Source organism: Lagopus leucura, unplaced genomic scaffold, assembly GCF_019238085.1.
Source record: "Lagopus leucura isolate 7727_CA_CO unplaced genomic scaffold, USGS_WTPT01 Super-Scaffold_100004, whole genome shotgun sequence".
In the NCBI taxonomy this organism is placed as follows: domain Eukaryota; kingdom Metazoa; phylum Chordata; class Aves; order Galliformes; family Phasianidae; genus Lagopus; species Lagopus leucura.
This window is the reverse complement of record NW_024962264.1, coordinates 18,481,363-18,503,712: the sequence shown is the minus strand read 5'-3', so window position 1 is coordinate 18,503,712 and position 22,350 is coordinate 18,481,363. Positions and strand designations below refer to the sequence as shown.

Genomic DNA, 22,350 nt, shown 5'->3' with positions numbered 1-22,350 from the left:
TGCTATTCCATCTAAATACAGTATTCAAGGTCATGTTCCTGAAGAAGCTTTGGGGTAAATATATTCATACAGAGTAGCACCGTTTTATACAAACTAAAACATAGCAGTCAGATGAAAAGAGGTAGAAAGAAGAGGAAGAAAAAGCAAGAAATGACATTTCATGCAGATTTGTAGCTGCCTTACCAAGTAGGTGAAGTCATCACTACCATGTTTTAAATCAAAAGTAATTTTCCTGACAGACAATGCCAATTTTCAGGAACTATCTGAAAAGATGATCAAGATCAAGCAGGAACACTCTGGATTTTAGTAATCTAACCATCATCTAAAACAATTTCATGACTGAAAACACTCATATCCACCGTTTCCACTTATATTTCCCATGCAATTGTTTTTCTTTTTATCCTTGATAAATGAGTTGACGAAGGCAGTACTTAATCCCTAAAATCACTGTCCTTTTACATTTATTTTTGCCAGATTTTTTTTGGTTTGCTTTTAAACAAACAGAATGACAGCTCTGATAGTGAAAAGTATTTTACTCCTGTACCCCTACAGAAAGAATAACGCATAAATCCACTGCTACTGACACAAAGCCACCTACAGAGGCGCAAGAATAGTCTAATATTAGGAAATAAACAAGGTACATGTATGCTGTCTCAAGCTCTCACTGCCACAAACAACTTTTTTATGACCACTATTAACACAGACTCAAAGAATAAGGCCTCAATATCATTCTTTTACATTTTTCTATGCAACCTCACTAACTGACTTACTGTTATGCCTCAGACTCTGTCCTCCCTTGCCATCATACTCAGATCTGCAGATTTCCAAGTGAAGACACTGGTATCCCACCTTCTCTATGCTCCCTGTCTCCCCACACTCTCTATTTGCTGTGTCTGCCCTGTTCCTATACTCATCCTCTCCCTCTCACAGAGCTCCCAGCTCCAGATCCTTCGCCTTTTTATCAGAGACTAAAAAAAAAAAAAAAAAAAACAAACCAAACACTCAGCCTCATGCTTTCAGCACTGTTGCTCTGCAGCCGATCCAGTCTGTAGAATTCTGCACCACCAGAACATTTTATAGGCAGACCCAGCCCACCTTGCAGCCTGGCCATCTCCTATCCCCTTCTGTATGAGCTAATGCTGCAGAGAGAGATGAGAACAGTGGCTAGGAAGGATTAGGGAGGGAACAAACAGCAATGCTTGGCTTGTCATCATTCACAAACATCTTCCTTACACAATTGTAAGCAATCTACAAAATCATAAGTGGGCTCTGCTTGCCTAAGTAGCTTATTATCAATGAAGCCTCACTCTATCTCCCTGGAATAATATAATTGAGTGAATCAACTGTGTCAGCAGAGCAGAAAGACAAAGTTGTTCCCTGCACACAGCCAGGCAGACACGCTGCAAGGTCTCCTTTGTTATTGTCTGTGATGTGATGAAACAGGTAAATACTTCTCACCACTGCAGGGAACCACTTTAAATTATAGCTGTAATCCAGTTGTGCCTGAGAACACCCACAAGGAACTTTAACGTGACATAAAACTAGAAAGCAACAAGAACAGTCTTGCATGCCTTCCTCAATTTCTATCAGTGCGTGCGATTTTCTCTTGATAGATACTGTCTCTTTGACAAGAAATTGTAATATTTTGTGGAAAACCAAGTTACTGACTCTAAAGTACACCAGCTGCCACAGATACCCCTGTCCTCTTAAAAAACAAAAACAACAGGAACTTAGTATCACATCTCAATGCAAACTGCAACCAGAAAAGGAGTTTATTTTCCCTCACAGTGTGATCATGTCTGTCACTTCGGGGTCTGGAAACTTTGATTTATAAAAAATAATAATTAAAAAAAAAAACACCACCAATCTTTTTGGTTGCTATTATTTTCTAAAGGAGTATTATCAAAGGCAGCAAGCGCTAGCATAGTTGGAGAAGAAAGAGATAGGGTATGACAGAAACCCGGGGTTTGGACTAAGAACAAATCAAAACCCAAAGCTTAGGCTTTTGATCAACAGAAATACTTTTGTCTCCCACATACTACACCCCATCCCCATACCCTGAAAATTCCTTTTTATTACACTTTTTTGGTATCACTGTTTACACAGCAGCACGCTCTTAAGACAAAACCTTCATAGCAGTAATATAATGTATATACTGAATTTAGTGTAAGAAGAAATTAGTGCTGCAGGGGCTGGCAGAATGCAGCTGTGCCTTGCATTTCATAACATTTGTGTGCAAAAAAACCCCAGCATTCTTGAATTTACTTTTCTTTCAAAACCCAGCTTCAAATATATCTGCCCAAGTCCATTGCCTCCAAATGCTACAAGCACACAAACAGAAAAAAGCCATAGTAAGTGAATATTTCTCTTTGCAATATCTAATTATACCAATTGGAAGCAGAGTGAAGTACAAAGCTTTGAAGAACCAAGCTGGTACTACAGTATGGACTTAGTACATTTGGTGGGTTCATTCTGAGAGTTGCTTCTCTCCTAAAATAAATTCACAAGCACACTACACTGCAAAAATAATATGCAGCTCTTAAAAAAATATGGATTATTTTCAAGAAATATGAAATAAAACTGTTACACAGGAAATGCCACCAACTATTTACGCTGGCTGCCAGAAAGACACTTCCAGTGTATTCGTGCAGTCTTCCCACTCAGAGAAAACAAGGACCGGGGCTAAAACGTGTAACAAAAAAATAAAAGGATAACTGGATAACTGCATCTTCAGACAGACAGCTTGGAATTCAGGATATCTATGGCCTGAAATTTCTCTTTCCTTAAGAGCTCACAAGCTGACTCTTTACTCATTTCTCAGAGGAAAATCTAAATGATATCTTACATCATGTAGTTAAGAAAACTGATAAATAATTACCAGTACAATTATTAAAACACTGAGGTCACTGCTTCCGGTTATTCTCCATGCAAGGAAGTTAATTTAAAAAAAAAAAAAAAAAAAGAGTTTGGAAAATACTATTATTGAATTTCAGTAAGACAAAGCAAGCAATTCATTCTTGTTACAACTTAGTCCTAGGACCAGGATTTGCTCTTGCACTACTTGTGGAAAGAAACATTCATGCAAGACCAAACTCAAGAACGGAGCCATATCAGACCTCACAGCTCACAGATCACTCATCAGTAATCAATACAGAAAATTGGCATCTGTCAGTGCTGGACAAAGAAGCACAGATAAAAGCTACAGTGACACTGTAGGAACTGCCAGCAGCAGCTGAGTGGTGAGCACAGATGGGAAGGCCTAACACCACCAAAGAAACTTTGCAAACTCTGCTTTTCCTGTGCTTTGCTTTTCAATATCCTATTAACTTACTCCGGTAATGACTGAGCAGAGGCTACTTTATCAGTGTATCACATGCATCTCCAACAATGTGTTTTCACAGGAAACACTCCTCTGGGAGTTACAATCAAGCACAGGAGTGTTTAAAAATAAAAAAGTAAAAATGACACTCCCAATACTTAATTAAAATATTATCAATTAAAATGATTACCAAACCTCAATTTTGGTTTTAAAACAATTTTTAAACCAGAAATGATTTTAAAAACATCGTATGAGAATGATGTTAAATATGAAGAACTTGCCTGAAGATTCAAACAAAAAATTGCATACTTGATTTATTTTATACTTAAAAAAAGCATATTTGTTAATCAGTCACAGAATCCCAATCTTGAGAGGTCAAAAAGGTCAAAGACAATCAGCTTTCAACTTCAAAGTGTGTATAATCAACAAAGGTTTGTGAGGAGGAATGGGATGGGAAAAATCAGTGAATCCAGAACCTGAGGCTAAGGCTTGCAGAGAGCTCTCTGGCTGCTCCAAATGTCCCATCTATATTCACAGCTGATAAACACGTCCCAAGGAGACTCCTAAAATGAAAACTCCTGTACAAAATGTTTACAATATCTGAATATGATCTAAATGAGCATTTAACAAACTATAATAGCCTCATCTAAATAATATTTACACTCTAACAAACATATTCATTTAATTCCATCTCAGCTACAAAAATAGAGCACATTTGTTACAATCAGCTTACATTCAATTAAAATAATTACTATTTATATTAGAACTCAAACAACCACAACATTCATTAGTGACTCTAAAATTAACATTTATCATCACTTATTTCCTAAGTCAATTTATTTCTTGCTTTATCTACTCCAGTAATTGAAGCAATGTCTTATTTTCTATTGGAAAAAGTCCTAAAATGTAATAAAATACATTGATATTTTTCAAATCAAGCTGAGTGAAAGAAGTGCTGCAAGACTTCCTTCAGTAAATTTTATCTGCAAAAGCAGCATGCTGGAAGCAGAGGTTTCCTTACACTTACGCTCCTCGCACTGGCTGACGGCTGTCTGGCTTATAAATTTTCTTGTCACAAACAAGAAACCACTCCTTTGAAAAGCTACGAAATACACAGGAAGTTTTGAAGCTTTTAAAAATTCCTAAGACTATTTTTCAGAATGTGATGAGTTAATTAGCATGTGCCTAGTTAAAAATTTCTTGCAGAAGATGATATTTTAACGAAGCCATTTTGAAAATCAAAAGTAAACCCAAATCTTTGCGTCAGCTATTAGCAGGAAATCAGAAAAACAGAAGCAGAGGCATATTCAAATTTGTATTTTATATACACATAACAAGAAACTCATTTGTATCTTGATCAGCTAACGCTTTACATAACCTGTATTAACAACAAATTCAAAGTGCAACCTTCTGCTGAGTTGGAGAGCAACAAAAGAAGCCCAAATATAAATATGGAACTGGTTCTATAGGACAACTATATCCTATGTGAATACAGGAGGAAATGATAGGCAATGGAGTTTTAGCAAAATACAGCAAATGGCAATAGCGCATAAGCTTAAAATGTCATCTGTGAGAAGTCAGGCATACAACCTATCCAGTTACCTTAAGAAAGTGTGCTTATACTATTTTGGATACAAACCACAGCCTTCCTGTTTGTACTATTTCAGCAAAACATCAAGTTGGCTTTCCACAAAGTTTTTTCTCCTTCTGCTTCATCAAAAAGGAAAAACTGAACTGATGACACCTGAAGATCAATAATCATGCAGTAGCTTTTCCCCAGCTGACTGCTTTCATTCCTCAATATTTTACCAAGAACTCAAATCCCTGAAAAAAGGATGGGCAGTAGAAAGAAGACAAAGGCACAGTGGTAACAGCCAGGAGACTTCTGGGAATTCATGTGTCACACTTCAGCACAGAAACAGAGAGATAAAGGAACTGTATCCTGCGCAAGTATGCAGGTAGCTGGAGAGAGTGTGAACATCTACCATGTCAATAAGAAGAGAAATGGAGGCACAGCAGAAAATTTTTTACATGACAAATGGTATTTGTCTCTGATTCCTTGATGTTTAAGAACAACACGTTGGGGTTTCCTAAGGCATGAAAGCAAGTTTCATGCAACAGGGTAAGAAAGAAAAAAAAAAAAAAAAAAGTCATGTACTGGTCAAGAAGTTAAAGACAAATTTGAGTAGCCTGTTATTAAAATTCAGGAATAAATTTAAAGGATTTTAATTCTTATTTTTGACATCCTATCTTTCTCAAAATACACATGCTAATCCACTTAAGATGTACGTTCATTCTCTCTGAAACTATTTCCTCCTTGAGATTTTATCTCAGTAAAAATACACTTATTGGCTGAAAGAGCAAAAGATTAAGCAACACTAAGTTGGGGAGGGAGGAGAACACCCGAGCCTATTTACAAAGCTGCAAATAGATGTCACTAAAATGAAAACTAAGTAGGGCTACTAATAAAAAAAAGAGTCACAACAGTTTGCTTTACTGGTTGCTGATTCAGGGAGAAGAGTGCTCAGCCAGGGGCAAATTCTTCTCATGCTATTATTAACCAAATAACTGTAACATGCAGATATACACAAATATTTGAGTAGCCAATAAAAAGCACTTAAGAAAAAAACTGAAGCAGCTTAAAAAGAAAATACAAGTACATGAGTAGGAGAAAGATCGCGTTTAGAATTAACTAAACACTTTGTTTTCAGAGGAATTATTTCTTGCTCTTCCCATCCTTAAATTCAGAGGTGGCCCATGAATATAAAACTGGGGATGTAAGTGTAGCACAAAGTGCTTGTTCCACACGAAGCTAAACAGATGAGAAAACAACAAAGTACTTTTTAAGAGCTACAGTGACCAGCAAGGACACAGCGAGGAGTTTTAGAGAACTCCTTTAGGCTATGTGTACTGAAGATTAAAATCAGACTCCACCACTTTCAAGTAGAAAAAAGTTTTCCCAAGGCAACAAACACTAGTAGAGGACATGACTGTAATAAACATGCGGTTCCAGGATTAACAGACACACAAAAACACAACCAAAATACCCACAACCTTTGGGCATAAACAGTATTTCAGTAACAAGAATATTAATATAAACATACATGTCTCCAAATCTGACATACAAATAAAAGAAACGAGAGCAAAAGTTTTTAGCCCAGAACATCATATTGAACCTGCTTCCTTCCTGTCCGTGAGATTAGTTCCTCTCATCTACAGAAAAAAAGCTAAAATGTTCACACATTAATGTATAAGTAATAGAGCACTCCTCCTAGTAATGAGCTAAAAAATCCAACAATTCCAAACTACAGTAGATCTCTAAACTTCAAAAGAGGTTAAACCATCGGTTATGCTGCAGTGAATCACAAATGTTCCTCTGCTAAGCAAAAAGCAGAACCAAATTTGAAGGCAATAAAAGTTGCTGTATTTATTTTTCTTCTGCATGGCACAGTGAAAACATCAGCTTGATTTCTTGGAAATCATGGGATGGAAGAGCCTAGTTACCAGCCTTATAAACAAAAATCACTTCTGGTATGAAAATAAAATTACTATCGGGAAAAAGAAAAAAAGACCCCAACACATCTTTCAGGAAACAGAAGCAGCTTTGCTTGACCCAAACCAATGGATGTTTTTCTTTGCTACAAATACAAATCTTTGCTCTATTTACCGATTCAGAACATCATTGCTGCTTTCTCCCTTTCACCTCCATGCTGCTTCCAAGTCTCTTCACTCTTGCCTAGACACAGAAAGGAACAAGCACATACCAGACTGTGGAAACTAGTCTATTTACTATCTTGTCATACATTAAGAAAAGCTAGCACACAGATGAAAACACCTTCATATTTAAGACTGTTAGGGATTGGATCAGGCTATAAAAGAAGACTGCATAATCGCTTTCCTTGGAAGTTTTTGTGATATGACAGCACAAAGCCCTTGGCAAGTGCATCTAAATTCAGTGTTTTGTCTGTTTTCTGCTGGAATTTGTACCAGATGACTCCTATCTGAATTATTCTATGAATTTGCAGCCCTTAGCTCCTTCTGAAATCCCCTTCATGCATCGCCAGAACAACATAGCAGCAGTTGTGCTGACTGAAGTTTCTGTATGACAATCACCTGTACTTGTGGCATTTCATTTTTCTTCCCAATTGCCTTTCTATCTCACCCACTATTTTTTTTTTCCTTAAATCTCCTAAGTTCTTTGGAGTTTCTTCTTGCTCTGCATTTGCAGGTCTAGTTCATGGAGTCCGGATTTGAGGCTAAGACTTCCAGAAAATACAGTAATAGAAATAAGAACAAAACTGCAGTATAGGAAAAAAGATGACAAAATATCATACTCAAGTTTAAGAACTATTTAAGTATTCAGATACAGGGAAGTGACAACACAAAGCTTATATTTGTAGAAGTTGGGAAAAACTGACAGAAAGACATAAACCTAATGCAATTGGCAAAATAGACAGGGCAAGTTTATAGTATGGATATTGTCCCCCTACTTTTGTAACATACCCATGAATGAATTTGGATTGGAGAATACAGAAGATGAAGAACACCCAAACATTTAATTAATTTAAAAGACCAACAAGATTTATAGTGTAGAGAGGAAGGAAAGAAATAATTTCAAATCAGCAGCACTCAACAGATAACGTATTTGACAAAAGAAACGAACATCAGATCTCAGTAGAAAAAAAGGAATAATATTTTTGTTGAAATTAATAGCTATACAGATATAATCTTATACACGAATTTTTCCTTGCCAACACATAACTCACCTACTACCTCTCAAAACAACTGGAGCCATGCCTTTCAACTGGCATGCCAAGATAGAAAAAACCATCAGTGCAGCCTGCATCACTTTACAACTACCTAGTTCTTAGTGAGAAAATGTTCTTTTTATTACTTTTCTCCTGAGACAAAAGGCTGTTTGTAGTTCTACAGGTAGACTGGGACAGTGGTCTGTTGTGGTAACAAAGAACACCACGGAGCTGGAGGAGGAGCTGGGAGAGGCAGAGATCTGGCGCAAAAATAAATGATTTCATTGGCAGGTACATCAAAGAAGTTTAAGTTCAAAGCAGTTAAGTTTAACAAAACTAACAAAATACCCTGTGTGACCAAAAAACCTTTTTACTTCCTGTTCAGAAAAACAAAACAGAGAATAAAGAACTACATTTCAGAGCAGATGAATTCACTGCACTGGATTTTTCATCACAATTAATAACCAGGAACAGACTCTAAGCCCATCACTAGCTGATAAATAAATCAGAGTATGCGATGAAGGCATCCAATCCTTGTGCTTGGTAGTGAGAATCTAAATACCTGTGACTGAAGTTTAGCAGATATTTCCTTACTGCTTTATCAAAAGAGTAGAAAATCAGTGAAGAATTAAGAAAGTCCTAGAAGAAAGTCCAGTGAAGAACTCAGCAATTAAAAAAGAAGTCAGTCCACGGCTGCAAGAAACCCCTTCACAATGCAAGTGAAGTAAAAAAGCCAGCTCTAGAGCAGTTGCAACGTCCAAACATATTAGTAGATGGCAAGGCCCTTTTACTATACAACTTGCAAAGCAAAGTTGTTCTATTATTAAAGAAAGGACAAAAAACAAATGATGAAACGTCACAAAAAAAAAATAATCATAAAAACACACACAGACATCAGTACTAACAAGACTCCTAAAACATGTACTGAGTTGGACTACCTTCATGGAATGACAACAGCAGTTTTCCCCCCATAAATGTATGAGCTACCAATTGCAATTCTTACGTGAGTACTACAGATTGAGGAAAAAACGAACAGATAAGGACTATAGGAAAGAAACAAGCATACATAACATATGAAGTTTTGCACTAAAACAAGGTAAGGATAAACACTTATGCATTTGATAATGGGGGAGTGGAAAGTTGTTTTCTCACGTCAGGCTGCATCACTCATCTTCCCCCCCTCCGTTTGTTAGGGCACTTACCAGGTCACCTCGAGGTGCTTCCTGATAATCTACAGAAAAGCAGGACATTGAACTTCTTGTGCTGCTGCTCTCACTGGCTTGCCGAGGAGGCTGTGCATATTGCCTGTACGTAGCACTCTTTGGGGTCCAGCGAAACAGGTTGATTGACTCACGAACACAACGCTCAATGTCAATCTCTGGTCATGGAAAAAAAAAAGTGATAAAAAATATATTGGTAAAACCAAGTAATCCAGCTATGATATTGCTAGCTAAATACATAGGTATCCATCTATTGTGCTGTCTCTCTCCTTTAAAAAGCACAATTTTCAAAAACACCTCACCATTCAAATACTCAGCAACTTTTATGAAAAACTAGCAAAGACATTTTAAGCTTTAGTTTTATGCCCAAGTATGCATGATAACACTGCAAGCTGTTTAAGAGAAGTGTAACACAACTATTAACAATACAGTGGAAGAATATAATTGAAACACAGCCATTGTAATGCATCTTCACTAAATTCCTTTGCAAAGCAGGCTAATGATTCAAATATAAATGCATGCAGCACATCCAAGGTATATTTCATGCAGCATATTGAAATTAGGATTTCTGGATCAACATTGTGCCATTTGTCAGATATACCTGTTACAAGGCTGACAACTTTGCTGTGAAAGCATTCAGTGTTGCTGAACCTTGTGTAGCCTGCCATTTTGACAAAGTCATATGCTATCAGTTAGGTGGAAAAAAGGGAATCTTAACATTACTTTGTGCTTGATGTGTACAGTGCTGCACACAACGTATTTCTTAGAGCTGTGCGGTTGAAAACCCAACTGCAACTTAGAGGGGAATACTCTGAGCCAAAGGAGCAAAGTGTAATACATGACAAAATATTACTCAACTTGAGAGGAAAGCAGATAACTCTTAAAGGTGAAGCATCCTGAAAATAAGCTGCAGTCAAAGAAAAATTAACGAAACATATTAAAAAAAAAAAAAAAAGAGAGAACCTACAATAAACACAACCTTTGCAGCAACAAACATAACAAAGATCCTTCATAAATCTTCTAACAAAGAGTAAAGAAAGCCATTTACTTTTCTATCACTTTAAGAAGACCAGTTAGTTCATCCATATTCAGGCAGGATACTGCCCTTTAGTGTATGCATTACTCCTAGTGAAGGCAATACATTTGTGTTAAAAAAAATAAGTACAACAAAATTTTTCTTAAAAATATCAGGTTTCCTACCTACTTGGATAATACCAGAGAGAACAGCGTGCATCTCCAGAGTAATGAACAACTTTTTCATTTTGTGATGAAATCCTATTACATTTTTCATTTTCAACACACTGTAATAGAACTTTGATATTTAGTATTTTTCCCCAAAGAAAATCCTGACAACTGGAAAACTACCAAGTGACTTCGACATTCAGTAAGAACAGCAGGGACCTTTCACTGGTTATTTCTTCCAGAGTTCAGAATACTAATTACAGTCACACGTTCTCTACGTTATTCTGAAAATGACTTGCAAAAACATGATCATTTTAAGCCTGTTCTTGCTTCTCTGTTTTACTCTGGAGCGAGTTACAGCAGTGTCTATTTTTGCAATAAGTGAGCTGAATGCAGAATTTAGATTTATTTTTTTTTTTTTAAAGTATGAACAATAATTACTAGCATGAGCAGCTTTCAGCTGTGAAAAGACATAATGGCCCACAAATACCTGAAATTGAAAGCAAAGAACTGGGGGGAATGGAATAGGAAATTCACATGCAGTAGGAAGTTACAAAAAAGATAAAAGCAGGAATTGAGATTGACGGAGTTCAGCACTGGCACAGACTACCAAAATACTTTTCCTAGAAACAAGTTCTAGAATTCCAGAAGGAATCCATGATGATAAATGAAAAACTCAGCAACAGATTCTCCTTACTTAAAAAATAAATAAATAAAAAATATCTGCCCAATTTCAAGGTGTGAATCAAAAAATTCCTGAGTCTGCTGTTCCGCGATTCCTGGCTGTGTGACTTCTAATTTCTTCCCAGCAGCAATTCAGGTGGTCAGTGGCTATGCCTAAAAATAAAACCCCATGGAACAATAGGGAATTTTAAATGGTTTGTGAGGTCATCCAAAACCTAACAGCAATTTGAAGTCTGCCAGCAAATTAATAGCTTTCCAAGTAACAACAACAAGAAAAACCAACCAGCAAACAAACAAAAAAAACAAGGAGACTGCAGTTTCCACAGAGAACAAAATATTTGTGTACACATACAGATATAAGTGTGCATGCAAATATAGGAAGATCAACATCTAACACTCAACAAGGCAAAAAAGACCATCAGTAGCAAAGGCATTTACTCATTTTTCGTTTTTAAAAACTGATTACTTTCAGGACAATGGAACTTAGGAAAACTCTAAAGTGGTGTAAATTATTTACAGGATACTTAATTAGTCCCAGCACATGAACTAACTTCACACTTGAGTAGCCTCCAAGACTTCAACCTTTCTTTGAAATTTTGGTTTAAGAAAGATCACTTCCCATCAGTAAAGAAAATGCAGTACAGTCTCCTACAGCCTTACTGAATAAGGTCTTTTCCCTTATCTTTTGCTAATAAGGGTCTACAGCATTACTTCAATTTTGATTTCTTCCCATGCCCTTACAAACACTGGGAAAATGATTCAGTCCATTAAGTGTCCTTTCTTATTATTTCTATTTTCACACCAAGGATTTGCATCTGCATAGCATTAATCTTTCTTGCACTTTTCCTGTTCTCAAGCATTACTCTGTTACCAGTGAGAAGCTTACAAATTATTAAACACGCTGCCGGTAAGTCAGATGTGTAAATATATGAAGTCAATACACAGACTCTTGATCAGGACTGTGAACAAATGAGCAGAGAGTACTTCACCAGGATGCCAGACTACTTGTCATACGCAAACAATTTAGAAGAACATCCTTTTGAGAGAAGGCTCTGAATAAATCTCAAAGCAGCAGAACAAAGTGAGCAAAAATATCTAGAAAGAATGGGGAGGGCCTCCTCACTTACAAAGATAAACACACAGCAGCTCTGTGCTCTCTTAAAGTCCCAGCAGTGGTTTGTTTTGTAGTTTAAGCAGCATGTGCCTTCCATTTCTACTCTGCAAGTTACTCTGCTGGAAAATCTATAATCAAAACGTGCTGACATAACATTAAGCCATTAACCGTGAAATACGCACTGAAAAAAAATTTAAGTACAAGCTTAAAAACATAATCTAAATACTATAAAAATAAGTTCTCATCTCAACTTTAAGTACACCTCAAAGCAGGCTGTTTTTCATAAAGTACAAAGCACCTGCACTTCAAAAAGTCAAAACTGGTACCCAAGTATTTAGAAACTAAAACCAGTAAGTTTCATTTCAAAACACCAGTCCTGGATGTCCTAGATCAACTGAGCAGTCAAGCAGTAATCAATCTTAGAGGAAACAATTCCATGGTACCAGCCAGCTACTCTACTGCTTGGCATCAAAAGCCTTTTCCTTATTTTTTAAATGTGCAAATCCCATGGGAATTGGAAGAGGTGTGTGGGTAGGGGGAAATAATCTAACATTAATATCCTAGGTTTGTTACTCTTAAGCTATTAAAATGCCTTAGTTTGCTGAGCTAAACTTTATTGCTGCCTTAAGATATTACCCATTTCAGTCTGTTCATTCTAAAATACTACACTATATAAGAAGTCTGTCTTCCTCTGTCAACAATCTCAACTGAAATGGCTGGCTCACCTCATTTAGTTCTATTTAGTATTTGTTATTATAGATTCAGCAGAGAAGTAGACAGCTCTTGAAATACATATTTTAAAGCATCAGTTAAAAAGCACCTATGATAGCAGCACACACAGAACTTTTTTATTTTTACAGCAAAACGGTGTGCAAATTTTCAACCCACCAAGTGAAAGTAATAATGGGGAAAAATGATACATGAAAGGCTTGCTCTTAAGAAAAATGTATACAGACCAAATTTGTGTGTAATTAATGAATTCCAGAGGCCTTTCCTTGGGTAACAAGACATGAGTTAAGAAGTTTGGCCAAATTAAACTGCTCCTGGATGCAGCCCAGAAGTATGGGCTTGGTCTGATCTCTCCATCACAGATACTTTATTACTACTCTGCCAAGCAACATCAGCTTTCCACACATAGCCACATAAATAGGAAAGTAGACTCTGTGCAGTATAAGCAGGGAAGCCGAACAGGGCAGTCAGTTTGATCTCATGATTCCTGTGCTCAGAAGAAATAGGGGTGGAAAGGCCATAAACCTGTTTTTTTTTTTTTTTTTTTTTTTTTTTTTTTTTTTTCAAACACATAAAAAGATACACTAAGCCTAGATAATTAAAAGGATACATCTAGTAAAAGAATTGACATTTCCATCCAATATCTATCCATTACTGCTAAAAGGTCAATAAATTGAAAGGTCAATGCAGAATTATTCTTTTCATGAAATTTATTTCATACACTACAGGATAATTGTGCTGTTTCACTGTTTTGTGGCCTGTCACTTACTCTTACATCAGCATGCTTTTCAATGCATCCTGAGAAAGGAATTTCAAAGGCAACATAAACATCACTCATTTATTTAAAAAAAATGTCAGCTAATAAATTAGAATGCTCTGCTTTTCTTTACAGATGTATGCAAGGTGTGCATATTTCAGAAGTGCTGTCAAGCAAGGGACCACCACATTTCTTTATGTAGCAGAGCAGGTTTACAGAGGTTGCACTCAGCTAGAGAAATGGTTGGATGCAGAAGCCGAGGCAAAAACCATAGCGCTTTTTCTTCAGATTATATTTTGCAGGGCTGTAATTAGGCTCAATCATTTCAATGCTGCATTGACAAGCTACCTTGCCTGGGAATGCATTACTCTGTAATTTCTTTCTGTACCTTGAAATAAAAAAAAAATAAAAATAAAAAAAAATAAAAAAAAAGATCTCAAAATGCTACATCCTACTCCATACTGGAAAGGAAGAATGAAATGGAATACATACAGTCTGTAATACAGCTTGGACTAGTTTGGTTCATTGTTATGCTCCAACATAAAATTGTTTTAAAAGAATTATATGAAGTGCACCAGAGCACATGGCAAAAGTTTCTACAATCCAACAAAACGTACAAGACATCTGAACCAGCCATAACATAACTTTAGGATACAGGCTAGTGACAGAAATGGCTAAAATCAACACTGTAAAATGGAAATAGTCAGATGCATGCTGCTGTGCAAAAAGTAAGATACACTGTAAGAGTAAGGATGAATATAGCCAAATAGTAAGGAAGAACATAACTTCACTGCTCAGAAAATGTACAAAAGGACATGCTTGCAAGATATCAGGGATCAGCTTAGAGGAAGAACTTGTTAGAAACACATGGAGATGAAGAACTTCTGCATTCTCATGCAGATGTGAGCTCAAATATGCATGTGGACATAGTGAAGATTAACAAAGATTTAGTCAACGTTTTCATTCACAGAAGACATACGCTACAGCTTCATGTTAATTACATTTCAGTTCAGTTAAAGTAAGAAAACCAAAGCTACAGCTTTTCCATGATGTTAGCAATTGCTCCTTCAGATTTTACCAAAAATACTTGCTTAGCTCAGAAGTCAAATCGAATGTGACTTACCTATGCCCTGCAGATACTTGTCTAGACTTCTCAAAAGTTTCACATGACGCACCCTGTGTACTTAGTCCACTTATCACAATTTAGAAAATAAGACAGTATTCTTCACTTACAATGTGAGCTTTTCACAGTTGGGATATTTGCCCTTCCTGAACAACCTGCTAGCAATCTAGTCCTGAAATGTGTTCTAAGCTTGCAATACCAACAAAGTCTTAGCTTTATGTACAAATCTTGTATTAGTTCTCCATGATTAGCTTTGTTCCTTCTGTTGATTCTACTAGAATACAGCTCTTACTAGAGGAAAGAAATAAAAGAAAAAAGAAATTCAGATAGAATCAAAAGTCAGATGCAAATTAAAAAGCAAGAGTTTAAATTCTTTGAACACTGGAAAGTAAAGGAACCCATCAGATATTCAAAACAACAAGAGAGCTGAGAACTCTCTTCAAGTCACCTTATTCCTCACTCTTACAAAAAGATTTTGCTGGTTCTCAGACTACACCACCATTTCAATCTTGTATTTAAGTAGTTATGTGTGTAACTATTAACAAGGCTGGATTTAAAAACACACCGTAAGTGTATCTATGAAAACATAGATATGTGCTGCTAACGCACATTTTAATGTTAACACTGCAGTACTTTCCAGAGCTCACCTCTCAGCTCTGCCTAAGCACAGCAACAGCTCAACAAACCCACCCCAGTGAATTCTACTGTTTCCACACTGAAGAACGGTACTGAGTTTTGCTACTCCCAACATCCTGGAAAGTCACCTTTGACAAGACTGGTTAATTCTATTTGTGCAGCTCAATATAAAATACTCCTTAATTAAGAAGTAGAGAACTAAAGATCATAGGGAATAACTGTGCAGGCAAACATTCAGCTCAGCAAAAATATGAGCAAATATCCTATCAGCATCTTGCTCTGCCAGCAGCATTTCCCATAATTGAGGAAAGAAAAAAAAATATACAGCATTCTTGCTTTCTAAACACTGATCCTGAGGCAGCTGGCATACAATCCTAATGAAATTAAATAAGAGGGAAAGATTGTCCCAAAGTGTGTCCATTTTATATATATATATATTTTTTTTTCTTTTTTTCCCCACTACCTCTAGGAGAAAATCTCCGAGAAAAGTGGCTTAAATTTTGTCTCTCTGTGCCCACAAATATTTGCTAGTCTAAGTACATGTGCTTGCATTTTATTCCAGAGTAAAAAGCGCATGAAATCCCGTATGACTAACAAGTGTATTATTCAAGTCTCCTTTTGCTACGATGAATACATACAGCTTTTATCAAGAAAACGGCATAAGCTGTGCATCACACTGATTAAGACATCAGGATAAAGTTCTACTGATGAACTCATTTTTTCCTCTTCTTCGATAAAATGCAGCATTAGACACAGCTCTTTGCTGAAGGATACATATTCTGTTTTCTTCTATTACTGCCAACTAGAGTAGCAAGAACACTAATATGAACAAAATAAAGAATTTTTTCTTTAGTATTTTACCCATCCCAGCGTTTCACAACACAGTGGAATCTATAAATAGAACCGCATGCTTTTCATGTAGCTACAAGTGGTATGAAATGAATAATCAAAGGTGAAATGACATCAATAGTACAGTTTGACCCAACCGAACAGCCTCGGTGAGCAGGTGTGCCCTACCAAATTACTCTGCTTCTGTACTAAAGCCAGCTCCCAACCCACCCTTGGCTGTCAGCCATTAGAAAAACAAAAACAGCAAAAAAAAAAAAAAAAACAAACAAACAACCCCAACCACCCACACTTACTAGCAGCTATGCAGCTAGTTTTCTATGTTTCTGCTTCATCTATGTCATTATTTAGTGACAATATGCATCTTTGCAGATTGCAGTGTAAAATCTGACAGCCGCATCTTAAAAAGCCATCTTACACAATGACAAGGATGAATACACTGAAAAGATATTTCCTTAAATATTAGTCTGATCTACACCTTTAAAACAAAAAAAAAAGAAAAAACTGAAAAGCAATTTTTTAAACTTTTTTTTTTTTTAATTTTGATACCTTTTGATGTTTTTAGTGGTTTTTTTTTTTTGTTATGGTTACAGCACCACTATAACGCATATCATGTGACAGAAACCAAATGGTTTCTCTTCAGATACAAACTAATTTGAAAAAGCAGATCAGCTTCACTAATGCCATGATAAATCAACTTCCAACATCCCCTTCCATAAGGGACAACAGTTTTGAAGTTAGGCTAGCTGAAACAAAGCCACACATCAATATTTTGACATTTAGTTGAATTTATGAAAAATGACCTCTTTTCCCCAGAGCCTTAATCTGAGCCATACAATGTTGTCAAAACTGCACGACAAAAAGCCAAAACTTATTCAAAGCAGTTTACTGCCTTGGTTTTTCTATTTCTCAAAGATGGAAGACATTTTTGTGCATCTCTTCCCATCTATTCAGAGTTAGTTTTTAACCTCAAAGTTCACATTGTTAGTCAACAAGTGGTGAAATAAGTGGAAATAGGCACCATGCAACCACAAGCTGAATGTGGGCTAGGTGGACAAATGCAGTTTCTTTTGTCTGCCAACTCTTAAGTAAACAAACACTGAACCACCAGAAATTTTGGCAAGATAAAGGTGTATGAATTGCAGGTGTGGGTAGAAAATGTATTTTCGTAACAAAAACAATGAAAAGTAAAACAGTAGCTACCCAGTGGTCAGATACGTATCTAAAGACATCACTCAAAAATGATATAAAATACAATGCCAGTGTAGAATTCCCACTGTTCTTCCGTGTTCAGTCCATATCTGAACTGGATATAATCATTCTAAGCATTTATACAATTTTCACCCTCACGGAGTTACCATTTTGGCACATTGCTACAAAGGAAAGATATAACTGAAACTCTTCCTTGGAGAATCATTTATTTTTGTGGTGTTCCTGTAGTTATATATTTGATCACATGTAGCAGCTTAAACCCGCATGCCTGTAACTCACAGAGACAATTCTCTACATTTCCAATTCAGCAGTTTTACTGTAGCTTCTAGTTGTACCAGATTTCTTTCCTACAGTTAGCTCTCCTGGGCTCTAAGGCTGAGTTCTTCCCTTAAAAGCACTGCTAGTCTGAAGACAGCAAAAAGACACTGTCCTAAAGTGTGTAGAAATAACACAAATAAGCCTCATTCCTTAAAGATGAACTAACCTGCAATATCTACTTGTATGACAGCATGTTTAGACTCATGCCTGGGCTTTGCGTCTACTTACTCTCTATAGCATATGTCACCATCATCTACATCGGTGCATCCTTTCTCAAATCTGAAACAAATCTCCATGTTTCAGTTAACTCTATACTCCATGGACATTTGGAAGAGTGTCTGCTTGCTTGCCAGACCCTACACTGCACTAAATCAGTGAATTTGTCTACATGATCCTCCAACCATTTGCAAATGCCTGTATATATCTGAATGCTTCATACTTTGGTCTGTTTTCTCCGAAGATGCTAGTGACTTTGTCACTTATGCTAGCTGCTAGTGACTGATAAAGTGGGTGAGAAACTCAGTAATCAAACAAAGCTAGAATAATCATAATGTACATCATGCAACTCAATAGCACAGACTAACATTGAGATTTTAACAAATATATATAAGAAAAATTGCATATTTTGGAGTAAAGTTACTTATGCAGCCAGTCCTCAATGCATGGCATGGCCATCTAGGCTGTAGAATTTATACAGCAGATGCAGCCACAACCGAACAGTAGAGGTCAGCACTGGTCTGAAAGCAGAGTCCTGCTTCTCATGTTGGCACCATATCAGTAGTGCCATTCCTATTTCCCCTGCCATATTCTCCTGCATGTCAAATAGGTAACAATGTTCTAAAGAATTTAATTTTAAGTGTTTGCAGTTGCTGAAATATCCCCTTTGTACATCCTCAACAGGGTTTAAGACATTTTTAACAGGTTTTAAGACATTATTACAATAGAGGGATTTTATCATGTTCCTAATTAGCCAATTATTTTGACAAATATTAGGAAATCTATATGAACAACACTACAATATTGTTAGAAATAAATACTACTAAAGCACATCAAAATTATGAATGACACTATTGCTCCTAAAATCTGGAACTGTGATTGACTTATGAAGAAAACTAAGTTTCTCCTCTTTGCATAGTGATACATGTAGTTTCTGTCCCCCTTACAAGTGTGGGTATAGACAATGGTTTACAGCACAAACCCTAGAAGAGTGCCTGTTTCTTAAAGGAATGAAATTACAGCAAAATTTAAAGTTTATGTTCTAGGAGACTAAGGCTAATTCCCAATTTTACACTTGAATGGGCCAAGAGTAAGAGTCAGACTTGACGGTTAACTGCAATTTTTTTTTTTTTTTAATAGCAGATGGAACACTTGTTTGTACTCGTATTTGATAAGTCAACAACAGTGCTCATGTAGCCTTCCATCTGGCTTTTTAGGGTTATTTTGAGAGCCATACATTTCAAATGCAAACTGATTTAAAGCACCAACATCACCTACACTGATTTTCATAATATATTAATTTTATATTAACTGTTCTCATAGCAGAACTTTGTTTTTTAAAGGAAAACATGCTTGTATCGGCATCAAAGTGGTAAGGTACAGTTAAGAACTCCAATACTTTTTTTCACTAAGTGATCCTGCTATCTGCATTTTGTCTCGACGTATTACATCTACAAACAGTAGCTCATGAATTATTTAAGATTGCTCTAAATTTCACAAGGAACTGTTGCAACTTTCCCCAGGCAATGACAGGGATCTTACCCAATTCATGGTGATGACAGCAAAAGGACTTCTGCTAACTTGGTCAAGTTGCAGGTAGGCACTACACACAGGGAGAGGGAGTTCACCTAAATCTAACATTATTTCAACACATGAAAGATTTGTAGTACATATTCAGATGAAAGCACAAAGAGAAAAGAAAAATAGTTTCTTCTATACCTGGTAAGTCTGAGAAAAGGAGAATGCATTCGTTGAATCCATTTGCGAGAAGACGATCCCTCAGTTGTTGAAGTATAGCCACCCCTATGCAGAATGGGAAGGAGGAATTTCCAAGCAATAATGTATCCCACAAGTGAAAAATTTTATGCAAAGGAAAGACATCTGCATAATGAACAGACACATACACACACAAAACAGCAAAATTAATATAAGCACTCTTAGACAGTCATACACATTTTCCTCTCCTATCTAAGGTAATTTCTTTTTTATTTGAGAGCAAATAAGAAAAACTTTTTAAGTACAGGTTTATTTTCATACATAGACAGACTATTCCAGAAACAATCAGTATTTTCTTTCTTTATTAAATGCTTTGAAGTATATAGGTTTCCACATTTCAAACACACATGAAATTAGGCAATTTCTTTTCCTTCTGGTATAGTATAACTATACATGAGGAAGTACGTATCAGTTACTTCCAGCAGCATGAAGACATTAATGAGCGAATCAATAAGCTCAGGTACTTAAAACTAAATGAGGAAGTGGGCAGAATAGAGCAAAAACTGACAGAATGAGACAGACAGACAGGCATCAAGGCCTAACAAAAACAGCACCACTTGAAATATAACGTCAAAAGGTAGCTCTCCTGAAACACACTATCCTTCAACTACAAAGTTCTAAAATTTTGTTTTAATTCATTGCCAAGATAACCACCTCCTCAGTTTTTCAGAGGTAGCAATTCTCATAACAGGATTTTCAAAGAATGGGCAACTGCAACAGCCAGTGCTTCACAGTCAAGAACTCTGTCAAATGCAATTGAGAACCTCACATCAAATCCTCTGATATTTCAGAGAAGTAATCTGCTAATGTTGACATGAAAAAAAGAAACATTAGGTATTTGAGGAAAGAAAATCACAAATTACTTTACTAACTCCCATGTCTTTTGTTGACAGCTCACCAAATCAGAAAGCTCTTTTTGCTCCGAATATTCATGAACAAATACCACAGAGTGGTAAAGTGCAACAACATAAAGCTTGTTCTGCTGGCCTTAAATAATAAATAAATAAATTCCACATTCCACATTTCTGAACTTAGCAGAGTGAGGGAAGGTGTATCTTAATATTATTGTAATTTTACCCAGTAGACGAATTCTTACATTTCACCCTTCTTAAGTACCGCATGCATAACAAAATCCAGTTCAAATTTAATATAGTTCTTTTTCAGAAATAAGAAAGCTGAAATTATCTGCTCAAAGAAGAGCAGAAAGTACAATGTGACATGGACTGTTGAGTCTCAAGTCATAAGTTCACCCTGCAAATTACAAAGGACCTTTTAAATGACACATATCACATCAATTACGAAGGGTTCATCTGACAAAGTGAGAAAAATTATCCTTAAGAAATTCAACATTTAACTGGAAAAAGTATACTCACGTGTAAACATTGTAAGAAACCACGGAATAGCATAGAGCTGCAGAAGGTGGGAATGGCAGGAGGGAAGAGAAAAAAAACATGTTTTTTTAAGATCTAAGTTTTTTGCTTAGGTCAATAAAAATTGCAATGCTTAACATTAACACATTTAAAACAAGAAATAACCGGAGTGGCAAAACTACTACAATAGAATCATAGAATCACTCAGGTTGGAAAAGTCCAATCACAACCTAACCAAACTACTCTAACAACCCTCTGCTAAATCATGTCCCTGAGCATCAAAATAAGTATTTTTCATCCCAAGTCACCATTCTCATTCCTTCCACATTATTGTTTTGTGATCCTCTAGTGAAAACAAAGACCATTAGCATCATGGCCAGCTGCTCCTTTAAACTGCCACAGTTCCCCCCTTACTCTATGCTGCTAAATAAAAATTAGTGAAGAGTGCCTGAATAAAGCATAAAACAACTTGATTCAAGGTACCTTATTGACTCAGGAAAAAATATTTTTTATTATGAACAAGTAAAAGTGCAAATCGCAACTTCCAAAAGAAAAAGGAATGGTATCTACATCTTTTGCATATGCTGGCATGTATTCAACTGTCTACTTCTTATTGAAAGGAAGTAACAAGTTAAATTCTCCAAAGTCACTCAAGCATACAATACCTGTTACCAATAAATTAAAACCACGTAAGTGCATAAGATGACCTTTAAGGACACATGCCATCTGAAGAATTTGAGGTTCCACTTATATTACTCTGAGACTGTCTAACTTCTGCTGCTGTAATGGCTACAGAAAAAGTTTCTGCAAGCTTTCTGTCAGAATACCTACTACACCACATACAAAACATTCAGAATGTGTTAGAACAGATAGTCATTTGTGACTCCTTTAGAGTTTCTTAATCTTGAATGAAGCATTTAGTGGGTTGAAAGCAATAAAATCTATTTTCATCAAACATCACCCTACAGAAAGTCCCAGCACATTACGAATGCAAGAATAAGTCTATCTTTGTTAAATTGTATTCAGCTGCACAGCTCATGTGCTTTGTTTTCCATTTCTGAAGATTTATAGTTAGACATAAAGCTTAATATATTACTTTT

At 36.2% G+C, this 22,350-nt stretch overlaps 1 protein-coding gene across 8 annotated transcripts in view; it reads right to left on the bottom strand.

The window, feature by feature from the left end:
• Positions 1-22,350, bottom strand: part of TBCK (TBC1 domain containing kinase) — a 92,915-nt gene that overhangs the window by 21,551 nt on the left and 49,014 nt on the right. For 6 of the 8 annotated variants that reach the window (XM_042871831.1, XM_042871830.1, XM_042871829.1 and 3 more), the window contains 3 exons: positions 21,254-21,290; positions 19,824-19,985; positions 9,270-9,445 (listed from right to left, as the gene is read on the bottom strand). In XM_042871831.1, the coding sequence (XP_042727765.1) occupies positions 9,270-9,445; positions 19,824-19,985; positions 21,254-21,290 (375 nt within the window). Of the gene's footprint in view, positions 1-9,269; positions 10,195-19,646; positions 19,739-19,823; positions 19,986-21,253; positions 21,291-22,350 lie in introns of those variants that run through there. The other 2 variants (XM_042871836.1, XM_042871835.1) reach the window with 2 other exon arrangements.